The following is a 12053-nucleotide window of genomic DNA, read 5'->3' on the forward strand; positions in this document are numbered from 1 at the left end:
GCCCCAGCTCACTCAACTCCCCCTCTTCAACAGCCATTAGCCCAGAAGCAGAGATGAGGATCTCGCTTCACTCGACTGACCAATCAGCAGTGAGGAGGCTTAGCACTTAACACATCAACCTACACAGAGTGTACAAAACATTAAGAACACCTGCTCTTTCCCTGACATACTGCATATAACCAACAACAAGTTCATCACTCCATCTAGTCAAGAGGTGTTAATGCACAGGCAAATCCATTCTCCAAAAACAAATCAAATCTATTTACTGGTAGCAGTTCTAAAGACAGGCCCACAGCCCATTTGTTCCATCTTTACTCAAACATACACTTAACAAATACAGGACACAAGACAGGCAAGGGGAATACAGATAGCCTGGGTACATGTCACAGTAAAGGGGCTGTGCAGATACCTCTGGATGTTTTTATAGGCATGCAAATGTAAGCGCTGGTCAAGAACACAGCTGCGATGAGTAGTAGTACTTATTGAGATAATTTAAAGTAGCCACCCTTTTCCTTGATGACAGCTTTGCATACTCTTGGCATTCTCTCAACCAGCTTCATGAGGAATGCTTTTCCAGCAGTCTTGAAGGAGTTCCCACATAGAGTGGGGAGAACAAGTATTTGATACACTGCCGATTTTGCAGGTTTTCCTACTTACAAAGTATGTAGAGGTCTGTAACTCAACTGTGAGAGACGGAATCTAAAAGAAAAATCCAGAAAATCACATTGTATGATTTTTAAGTAATTCATTAGCATTTTATTGCATGACATAAGTATTTGATACATCAGAAAAGTATAACTTTTGGTACAGAAACCTTTGTTTGCAATTACAGAGATCATATGTTTCCTGTAGTTCTTGACCAGGTTTGCACACACTGCAGCAGGGATTTTGGCCCACTCCTCCATACAGACCTTCTCCAGATCCTTCAGGTTTCGGGGCTGTCGCTGGGCAATACGGACTTTCAGCTCCCTCCAAAGATTTTCTATTGGGTTCAGGTCTGGAGACTGGCTAGGCCACCTCCACTCCACTGATCCTCAACACTGGGGCCCCACAAGGGTGCGTGCTCAGCCCCCGCGAGTACTCCCTGTTCACCAATGACTGTGTGGCCAAGCACGCCTCTAACTGAATCATCAAGTTTGCAGACGACACAACAGTGGTAGACTTGATTACCAATGATGACGTGACAGCCTACAGGGAGGAGGTGAGGGCTCTGGGAGTGTGGTGCCTGGAAAACAACCTCTCACTTAACGTCAACAAAACAAAGAAGATGATCGTGGACTTCAGGAAACAGCAGGGTGCAGCCCCCTATCTACATCGACGGGACCGCAGTGGAGAAGGTGGAAAGCTTCAAGTTCCTTGGCGTACACATCACTGACAAACTGAAATGGATCCCCCACACAGTGTGGTGAAGAAAGCGCAACACAGCCTTTTCAACCACAAAGAAATTAGAAATTTGTCTTGTCACCTAAAACCCTTACAAACTTTTACTTTTTCCTGCTATTCATTGGAGAAGGTGTGTGGTTCAAGTCTTGGTTTAAGGATTTAAAACATATGTCTGAAAGGGTCTCTTTTCCATGCTTAAAAGGATAAACATTCACATGTAAAACCATTAGCCAAAAAAGTTTGAATACATTGGCCACAATGTCATTCCAGGATGACTTCTACTGGGAACTCGGAACTGGGCATTCAATTCAATTCAATTCAATTCAAGGGCTTTATTGGCATGGGAAACATGTGTTAACATTGCCAAAGCAAGTGAGGTAGACAACATACAAAGTGAATATATAAGGTGAAAAACAACAAAAATGAACAGTAAACATTACACATACAGAAGTTTCAAAACAGTAAAGACATTATAAATGTCATATTATATATATATATATATATATATATATATATATATATATATATATAAATAGTTAAAAGTTAAAGACATTATAAATGTCATATTATATATATATATATATATATATATATATACAATGTACAAATAGTTAAAGTTAAAGACATTATAAATGTCATATTATATATATATATATATATATATATATATATATATACAATGTACAAATAGTTAAAGGACACAAGATAAAATAAATAAGCATAAATATGGGTTGTATTTACAATGGTGTTTGTTCTTCACTGGCTTCATTCTCTGACTTCAATGCTTTCAAGACAACTGGGATCTCAGGGAAAATAAACTTGTTTTGAAAGGACATCCAACTCGGAATTCTAATTTAGCTCCAACTTATCGACCTGAAGATCACTGACGTCATGATTCGACCTTGTTTTTTTTTTAGTTTCCAGTTTTCTAGAAAGCACCGTAAATCCAGAGAATGCCAGACGTTGATGACAGAGTTTGATGACAAAAACTTTGCCAAAAATAATTAACGCCACGCCACCTTCCTGTTCAAGTGAGCTTAGCAAAACGGTGAGTCCAAAAATAGGCCAGGGAGATATGTATACTGTAGCGAAGAAAGTAATACTAAGTGTATGTTGGTAATAGCACGTGTCTAACCCTATGAATTTGGTCGCTCTCCCTATCAGAACTTAGCCTACAATTCTGACTTGGTGGTGCACATGTGGCCTACAGCCAGTTTTAGAGAAATGTCATCATAAAATATTTTTAAAGCTTTCATTGTCTGTTTATTTGTACCCGTTAATCATTCTACGGTTCTGACTTGGTGTGTAGGGAGGATACTGTAAGAACGGCCCATGTTCTGAATTCAGTTGCTGTCCATTTAAAAAATGATGAACAAATAGGGACATTGTCCATTTTAGCTTGCTCATTATCTTAATTGAAATTACGGCTTGTCTGTTATCCACTCATTGTGCTTACGTTGTGTATTATAATTAGCTCATTTGCTGTTTTCCATGAGGGGATACTATAATGTTGTTTACCAGGCAATGTTCCGTAATAGGCTATTGAACTGCTGAGTAAATACACCCTGTTGAATCCTACCTATTTTTTACTCATATCACTGCACATACAAGACGACCAATGACACAATATTGCTGCCGTAACTGTCTTTGATGATGAGGATATTGCTCTTTAGTGTTTTACAGAAAAAACAATAACAAATAAAATATCCAACCAGCAACAAATCTATCAAGATGAATCTTTTATTGGTTAAAAGCTCAATGAGGTAAAAAAGAAAATAAACATAACATGCAATCTTACTGTTGAAACACAAAGAACCTCTTGATAGGTTAAGAGCGTCTGCTAAATGACTTAAATGTAAATGTACATAGTAGTATTGTACAACATTTCAAAATGTCTCGTTTCAGATCATTGCCATTTATTAAGTTTCAAGTCATATCAGATTCTGTGTAGCTGCCAATCAATGAACATTTCTGGCATAACTAAAATTGACCACTGTACAGAAAGCTAAGTAAAAAACACAAGAATAGCCCCATTAATACAATTCAATAATATTTGAAGCATATGAATAGGAATGTAACAGAGAACATGAAGAACATTTTCAGTCCTTCATTGTCATGGATCATAAAAATAATAAATAGAGAGCGATTAAACCAAGGTAAACCAACTGACATCATTGCACTTTTTTTGTCAACCAGGCTTAATACTGGAATTGTAAAACCCAAAGCAGATGTGCTTAAGACCAACCCTGCCTATGTTCCTCCCTACAGCATCAGAATGGCACAGTGGCACAGTGATTCTTAACCAGAGGCATTGGGACTGCACTGAGCTTTCAAGGGGTCCCTGAAAAAACGGAGGAAACTAACAAATGAAAATGACAGCATAAATGAATAGAATACTGCAATAATGTTGACAGGCCTATTTGGGTGTTGGTGAATATTAAAGTGTTGTGTTCATCACTAATTGTCTAGTATAGAAGCCATGATTCGTATCGTTTGGACAGTCTATTTTGATTATATGTTTTTGATCGGAAAATACTAGGTGATTTGGTGATTCTATTTCCATTGTATTTCGAGTTGCTACTTGTTGAGATAAACGTCAGCTTCAACTGAGATCAAGTGTTTTTTTGTGTTTTTTTTAACAGAACATGAGGTATATACAGTTGAAGTCGAAAGTTTACATACACCTTAACCTGAGTTTAAATGTATTTGGCTTTCACAATTCCTGACTTTTAATCCTAGTAAAAAGTCCCTGTCTTAGGTCAGTTAGGATCACCACTTTATTTTAAGAATGTGAAATGTCAGAATAATAGTAGAGAGAATGACTTATTTAAACTTTTATTTCTTTCATCACATTCCCAGTGGGTCAGAAATTTACACACACTCAATTAGTTTTTGGTAGCATTGCCTTAAAATTGTTGAACTTGGGTCAAACCTTTTGGGTAGCCTTCCACAAGCTTCCCACAATAAGAATGTTGGCCCATTCCTCCTGACAGAGCTGGTGTCACGACTTCCGCCGAAGTTGGTCCCTCTCCTTGTTCCTTCGGCGGTCGACGTCACCGGTTTTCTAGTCACCACCGATCCAGTTTCATTTTTTATTTGTTTTGTATTCATTATACACACCTGGTTTCCATTCCATAATCATTGTTCCCTATTTAACCCTCTGGTTACCACCTTGGTTTTGTGTGTGTTTGTTATTGTCAAGTTGTCTCGATTTGTGACCTGGATTATTTGTCTCCTGTATAGAATATTGTTTTTGAGTAAAGTAACGGTTATTAGTCATTTCTGTGTCCTGCGCCTAACTCCGCATCACATAGGAAATTTGACAGCTGGTGTAACAGTCAGGTTTGTAGGCCTCCTTGCTCGCACACACTTTTTCAGTTCTGCCCACAAATCTTCTATAGGATTGAGGTCAGGGCTTTATGATGGCCACTCCAATACCTTAACTTTGTTGTACTTAAGCCATTTTGCCACAACTTTGGAAGTATACTTGGGGTCATTGTCCATTTGGAAGACCCATTTGCGACCAAGCTTTATCTTCCTGATTGATGTCTTGGGATGTTGCTTCAATATATCCACATAATTTTCCTACCTCATGATGCCATCTATTTTGTGAAGTGCACCAGTCCCTCTTGCAGCAAAGCACCCCCACAACATGATGCTGCTAACCCCGTGCTTCACGGTTGGGATGGTATTCTTCGGCTTACAAGCCTCCCCCTTTTTCCTCCAAACATAATGATGGTCATATGGCCAAACAGTTCTATTTTTATTTCTCCAAAAAGTACGATCTTTGTCCCCATGTGCAGTTGCAAACCGTAGTCTGGCTTCTTTATAGCGGAGCAGTGACTTCTTCCTTGCTGAGTGGCCTTTCAGGTTATGTCAATATAGGACTCGTTCTACAGTGGATATAGATACTTTTGTACCTGTTTCCTCCAGCATCTTCACAAGGTCATTTGCTTTTGTTCTGGGATTGATTTGCACTTTTCACACCAAAGTACGTTCATCTCTAGGAGACAGAACGCGTCTCCTTCCTGAGCGGTATGACGGCTGTGTGGTCCCATGGTGTTTATACTTGCGTACTATTGTTTGTACAGATGAACGTGGTACCTTCAGGCATTTGGATATTGCTCCCAATGATGAACCAGACTTGTGGAGGTCTACAATTCTTTTTCTGAGGTCTTGGCTGATTTCTTTTGATTTTCTCATGATGTCAGGGAAAGAGGCACTGAGTTTGAAGGCAGGCCTTGAAATACATCCACAGGTACACCTCCAATTGACTCAAATTATGTCAATTCGCCTCTAAAGCCAATATGTAATTATCTGGAATTGTCCAAGCTGTTTAAAGGCACAGTCAACTTAGTGTATGTAAACTTCTGACCCACTGGAATTGTGATCCAGTGAATTATAAGTGAAATAATCTGTCTGTAAGCAATTGTTGGAAAAATGACTTGTGTCATGCGCAAAGTAGATGTCCTAACTGACTTGCCAAAACTACAGTTTGTTAACAAGACATTTGTGGAGTGGTTGAAAAACAAGTCTTAATGACTCCAACCTAAGTGTATGTAAACTTCCGACTTCAACTGTACTAACAAATAATCAATCAAAATTGAGGTTAGGTATTTTAGTAGCTAGAGAACCCTATTCTTGAGTGACCTTGTTCCTAACAGCACTATGACACTGTGTTCAGTCACATCCTGGGATCAAAATGTATTAAAGGTCTAAGTGCCAAATGGTAACAATGATAAAAAAACATTCTATAGATCAATATTTTATCAACATTACCAGTTTACCACTTTGTAGTAAGCACACGTTGGAGTAGGCTATGTCGTAGTGGGATCATCTCCTGTGTATCGGCCCCCATTCCGTTGCTCTGTGACAAAGAGAGAGATGCTTAATGGCATCATAGTCATTCAGGAGATTCCGCTGTGACATGAAACTCAACAGTGATGAAAGATAAAAATTGCATGACTCACTTTTCCAGCAGACTAACACCAGTGCAGACCCAATCACGGCAACAGCCAGAACACCAATCCCTGCTTTTATGCCGATCGAGAGGCCCTCCTGCTCCTCGCCTGTAGGGAGAGGATAAAGAGAAGTGTGGACATCAACAGAGTTGCCTGTCATGTTATGCACATTTTGGTTTCCCTAATATTTCCTATCCTTCCAACCAACTTGGGTCATTGGCACATAGGCAGTCATTAAGGGTAAAATCACAGCCAGATAGATTTAAGTGTCAGCTGTTTAGTGCTTTACTATAACCAGAGCTAATCTCCGGTAATCTATTTGTAATTGACCATCCGTTGACATGTTTTCCTGTCATAATACTTTAGGCTACTCACATGTTGATCTTGTGGTGTTCAAGGTCTCTTTCAGAGTCGGGTTGAAGATGGTGCATGTCACAGTCTGATTCTCTGTGATGTTCGCCGTGCTGGAAATGTTCCATGTTCCACTTCCTGCATCCTGAACAATCTGAGGAACCTCGGGGTCTAGTAAGCCGTTCTGATTGGTCCAGGTCAGTCTAGGTTTAGGGTAACCTCCCTGAGAAGTGCATTCTGCCTTCCATTCTTCATAGTTCACTGTCACAATGGGTTTATGGTAGCTTTCTGCAGAGCATACCATGACAAAGATAAAGCACTTAGACAAAGTCACAATAGTGGAAATCATACGTGATAGGTACAGTTATTCCTGTTTTATAGGTATTTGGTGCGTAATGGCAATGGGCATTGTCTTGTACACACAATTTAATATTGATAAACGTGCCTTTGACTACTGGCATTCTTTGTATGTAAAACTGTCTTACTTGCTACTTTCACAGTGGTCAAGCACATCTCTTTGTTTTGGTTAAGTGTGTTGTAATCTCCATCCTCTTGATGATAAAAGAGGAAAAAGGTTGCGAGGTCATCTTCAACCCTTAAATCTTTGAGCAAGAGGGAGAAATTCCCAGAAGAAAGCTGGTCCTTGAAGATTTGCGTCCTGTTTTTGTAGACTGGAAATTGGGGGTCGTTGTTCTCTTCTCCGTTGTATAAGGCATGGACCACTTGCTCGTCCTTCTGGTGCTTGAGTCTTGCTGTCCAGTAGAGTGTGAGTCTTGCTGGGACAACGGGTGCAGATGAATTCAGGCTGCAAGGCAACATGATGGACTTTCCAAGAATCCCAATGATGGGATGGCTCGACATCTGAGATGAGTCCACAACTGTTTAAGAAAAAAACGGTTTGTTACAGGAATGCACACACTTCATATGACAACATAAGACAGTTGTACCAATCTCTTTAAGATACTGTATGTTAATCATATTCTTCAAATAAAGGGGTATGTTACCTTAGTAGGGCCTATATACACTAAATGGCCAAAAGTATATGGACATGCCTTCAAATCGGTGAATTCGGCTATTTCAGCCACACCCGTTGCTGACAGGTGTATAAAATTGAGCACACAGCAATGCAATCTCCATAGACAAACATTGGCAGTAGAATGGCCCGTACTGAAGAGCTCAGTGACATTCAACGTGGCACTGTCATAGGATGCCACCTTTCCAACAAGTCAGTTTGTCAAATTTCTGCCTTACTAGAGCTGCCCCTGTCAACTGTAAGTACTGTTACTGTAAACTGGAAACGTCTAGCAGCAACAACATCTGAGCTGCGAAGTGGTAGGCCACACAAGCTCACTGAACAGGACCGCCAGTGTGAATCATCTGTCCTCGGTTGCAACACTCACTACCGAGTTCCAAACTGCCTCTGGAAGCAAACTCAGCACGATAACTGTTCATCGGGAGCTTAATGAAATGGGTTTGCATGGCCCAGCAGCATCACACAAGCCTAAGATCACCATGTGCAATGCCAAGCGTTGGCTGGAGGGGTGTAAAGCTCGCCACCATTGGACTCTGGAGCTGTGGAAACGCATTCTCTGGAGTGATGAATCACACTTCACCATCTGGCAGTCCGACAGACAAATATAGGTTTGGTGGATGCCAGGAGAACGCTATATGCCCCAATGCATAGTGCCAACTGTAAAGTTTGAAGGAGGAATAGTGGTCTGGGGCTGTTTTTCATGGTTCGGGCTAGGCCCCTTAGTTCCAGTGAAGGGAAATATTAACACTAAAGCATACAATGACATTCCAGAAGATTCTGTGCTTCCAGCTTTGCGGCAACAGTTTGGGGAAGGCCCTTTCCAGTTTCAGCATGACAATGCCCCCATGCACAAAACGAGGTCCATACTGCAATTTTTTGTTGAGATCGGTGTGGAAGAACTTAACTGGCCTGCACAGAGCTCTGAGCTCAACACCATCGAGCACCTTTGGAATGAATTGGAAAGCCTACTGTGGGCCAGGCCTAATCGTCCAACTTCAGTGTCCGACCTCACTAATGCTCTGGTGGTTGAATGGAAAGTAAGTGCATCAAAGCTGGAACCGAGAGACAGCTTCTATCTCAAGGCCATCAGACTGTTAAACAGCCATCACTAACATAGAGAGGCTGCTGCCAACATACAGACTCAAATCTCTGGCCACTTAAATAAATTGACTTAATAAAGGTATCACTAGTCACTTTAAATAACGCCACTTTAATAATGTTTACATTTCCTACATTACTCATCTCATATGTATATACTGTATTCTATACCATCTACTGCATCTTGCCTATGCCGTACGGCCATCGCTCATCCATATATTTATATGTACATATTCTTATTCATCCCTTTACATTTGTGTGTATTAGGCAGTTGTTGTGAATTTGATAGTGTTTTTGTTAGATATTACTGCACAGTCAGAACTGGAAGCACAAGCATTTCGCTACACTCGCATTAACATCTGCTAGCCACGTGTATGTGACCAATAACGATTTGATTTGAATTCCCTGCATCTAGTGAAAAGCCTCCCCAGAAGAGTGGAGTCTGTTATAGCAGCAAAGGGGGGGATCAACTCCATATGAATGCCCATGATTTTGGAATGAGATGTTCGACGAGCAGGTGTCCATATACTTTTGGTCATGTAGTGTATTATTTGTTGAACATTTTACAGGCTGTGGCTTTTATACTGCTACAGTAGCCTTCAGTTTGCACCATGCATTGGGAAAGAAGAGTATAGTCAAGTCACTACTGTGCAGCTCATACTATCTCTGTTTGAAGTTTGAAAATCACCCCCCCACTACTTCATGTCCTGTCTGATGTTTTGTTTCAATAGCAGACCGTAACCAAGTCTTTGCTCTGCATGCTTATTCAAAAAACAATCAAGAGAAACCCTAGCAAAAGATCCTGACCTTTACAAGTGTATGTTATTTTGGGAAATCTTATAGAAATAGGATGAACGTCATGCAATAACGTTTGAACTTGGAAGTTGTTTTTGTGAACTAGGCTCACAGGAGCTAGTTGTTTCCGTATCCCATTTGTAGCAGGACTACAACAGAAAACCAACTTGGAAAGGCAGGCTACGACCATTCTGAGCATCACTGCTCCCCTCCAAAACTCTTGCGGTCATATGTTCAGAAATGTTTTGATAACAAACACTGAGTAACAAGCATCGCAAGCTTGTGGTTAGAAATAGCTGTTTTCTATTTTCCTAACAGTGCAAATGTTATTGCATCAAAAGCAGATCGTTTTATCACATCATAACCAGTCTGGCTCTAAAGATTCAAGTTATTCCTATTAACCCACACCCCCTATCCTAGGGTATAGCATGTGGTGAGCTATCTGGTACAAAATCTCAGCCATGGCATCACCAAGGTGGGTGACCAAGGTGGGTTTCCTCTCTCAAATTAGAAAAGTGTGTCTGGAAAAGCGCTGTAACAATCCAATCAATTATAATTACAGTATTGTCAGTAGCCTGCCAGCATAGACTACTTACAAATACTTGGTACACTAACGTAGCAGCACCGTGCATTTAGACAACCACGCCCTATCCAAACAGCATTTTCTTTTTTAAATGTCAATACATTTTGGGACATTGTGTTATACATTGTGTTATATGTTGGATTTGAATGTAAAGGCGTGTGGATAAAATGCCCAGGGACAGCCACGAGGGACACAATCATGTGCAAATCTACCACGCCACAACAGAGAATAAAACTTACCAGATAACAGCCAAATACAAATAGATATTAGTCTGGCCATTGCACTCAGGATATATGGATGAAAAAACAATCAAATAAACAGTCCTTTTAGTTTGGAGCTTACGGTCTACCGTGTTCCCACCTGCTCCTAAGTGGGAGGAAAGTTGAATGAGATACATGGTGTCTCTCCAGTGTGGCTCCTCCTTAAATGTGGTATCTTTATCCATTTCCGGTGTCAATCGTTCCATCAAATCCATGTTTACAAAATCCTCCTGTACAAACAACAACTTCAACACGCACTAGTAGTAGCATTTCGCCACAATGTCTCATTATTGTTGTCCTGTCACTCTTTCATGCACCTGTGCCAGTTGTGTGTGCTGAGTCAAAACGTTCTGTTTCTATCACAGGCTATTTCCGTAAGGTGGATGTTATGAGGAAGCAGATTTTTTTTTGCTCAGCAAATGCTTTCCTTCTGCTTGCATGCAGGGCACACATTCCTGTCAGGAAGATCACAATATCACAATCAACAGTGCGCAGATCACTGGGATCATCAAGGTTCACCTTTTACCTAAATGTATTTTGCAGAGCTGTCTCTCCCTCCTCTTTTTTGTATTTTTATTTGACCTTTATTTAACTAGGCAAATCAGTTAAGAACAAAGTCTTATTTTCAATGACGGCCTAGGAACAGTGGGTTAACTGCCTGTTCAGGGGCAGAACGACAGATTTGTACCTTGTCAGCTCGGGGATATGAACTTGCAACCTTTCGGTTACTAGTCCAACGCTCTAACCACTAGGCTACCCTGCCGCCCTCTTGATGATTGACATGTTTTCGCGCCCTGCCTTCTATGTGATCTTCTGTCAGAATGCTTGTTAGTCATATCGTTGCTTCTCTCTCCCCTCCTTATTTCAAACACATCTTCTTATCTTACTCACCTGAAGCGTGTACCTCCCTTACGGAAACTATCCATGCACAGTTCATTACTTAATTATAATAGACAACTGAGAAATGACAAATTATAAGATCTCTCTCCACCCCCCCCCATCTCCTCCCATCTCTCGCTCTCTGTATTTCTCTCATTCTCTCTCACTTAATACTTGACGGATTACCTTCTCTTTATACAATGACTCATTGCATAGCTCCCTAATCCACCTATGGCTGTATGATACATATGATACGTAGTATATGCCATTTATCTTCTTTAACAAACCTTTTTTTTTTATTAGTTTCTATCTGTATTGTTGTTTTATCACTTGGAGCAAATAAATGAAACTACAATAAGCCTATGCTAATCAGAAACATGTAACTAGTCCCAAACAATTCAAGGCAAGATTCTGTTCACACAATGCTTACAGTAAATGGACCCGTTTATAGGAGCTCATGTACAAATGGTTGTTCAGTAAGTCACTGCTCAGTATTCACTCTGAGCCAAACCTTATCATGTGGTTTATTTTGATGTGTTCTAATGTGGTGTAGAAATATAGCCCACGTGAAACAGTGAGGATAAGTAGTAGAAACAAACCTGAACTCCCCCAAAAAATATTGTGTCGAAATGGCATGCTTTCTGACTTGTTTGTGTCCATAGCAGTAGTACCATCTAAGAGGTTGATTTGTAGATTTCTTTCAAAAATAT

At 40.3% G+C, this 12053-nt stretch overlaps 1 protein-coding gene across 1 annotated transcript; it reads right to left on the bottom strand.

The window, feature by feature from the left end:
* Window positions 1-3109: 3109 nt before the first annotated feature.
* On the bottom strand, window positions 3110-10800 carry LOC118386487 (CD276 antigen homolog). The gene is made up of 5 exons (XM_052522047.1): window positions 10444-10800; window positions 7181-7573; window positions 6720-6983; window positions 6354-6452; window positions 3110-6250 (listed from the first exon to the last, which is right to left on the bottom strand). Exons 1-5 carry the CDS (start codon window positions 10481-10483, stop codon window positions 6201-6203), a joined length of 846 nt encoding a protein of 281 aa, XP_052378007.1. The 5' UTR covers window positions 10484-10800; the 3' UTR covers window positions 3110-6200.
* Window positions 10801-12053: the final 1253 nt, after the last annotated feature.

The sequence above is a fragment of the Oncorhynchus keta genome, chromosome 7, assembly GCF_023373465.1.
Source record: "Oncorhynchus keta strain PuntledgeMale-10-30-2019 chromosome 7, Oket_V2, whole genome shotgun sequence".
Taxonomy (NCBI): Eukaryota; Metazoa; Chordata; class Actinopteri; order Salmoniformes; family Salmonidae; genus Oncorhynchus; species Oncorhynchus keta.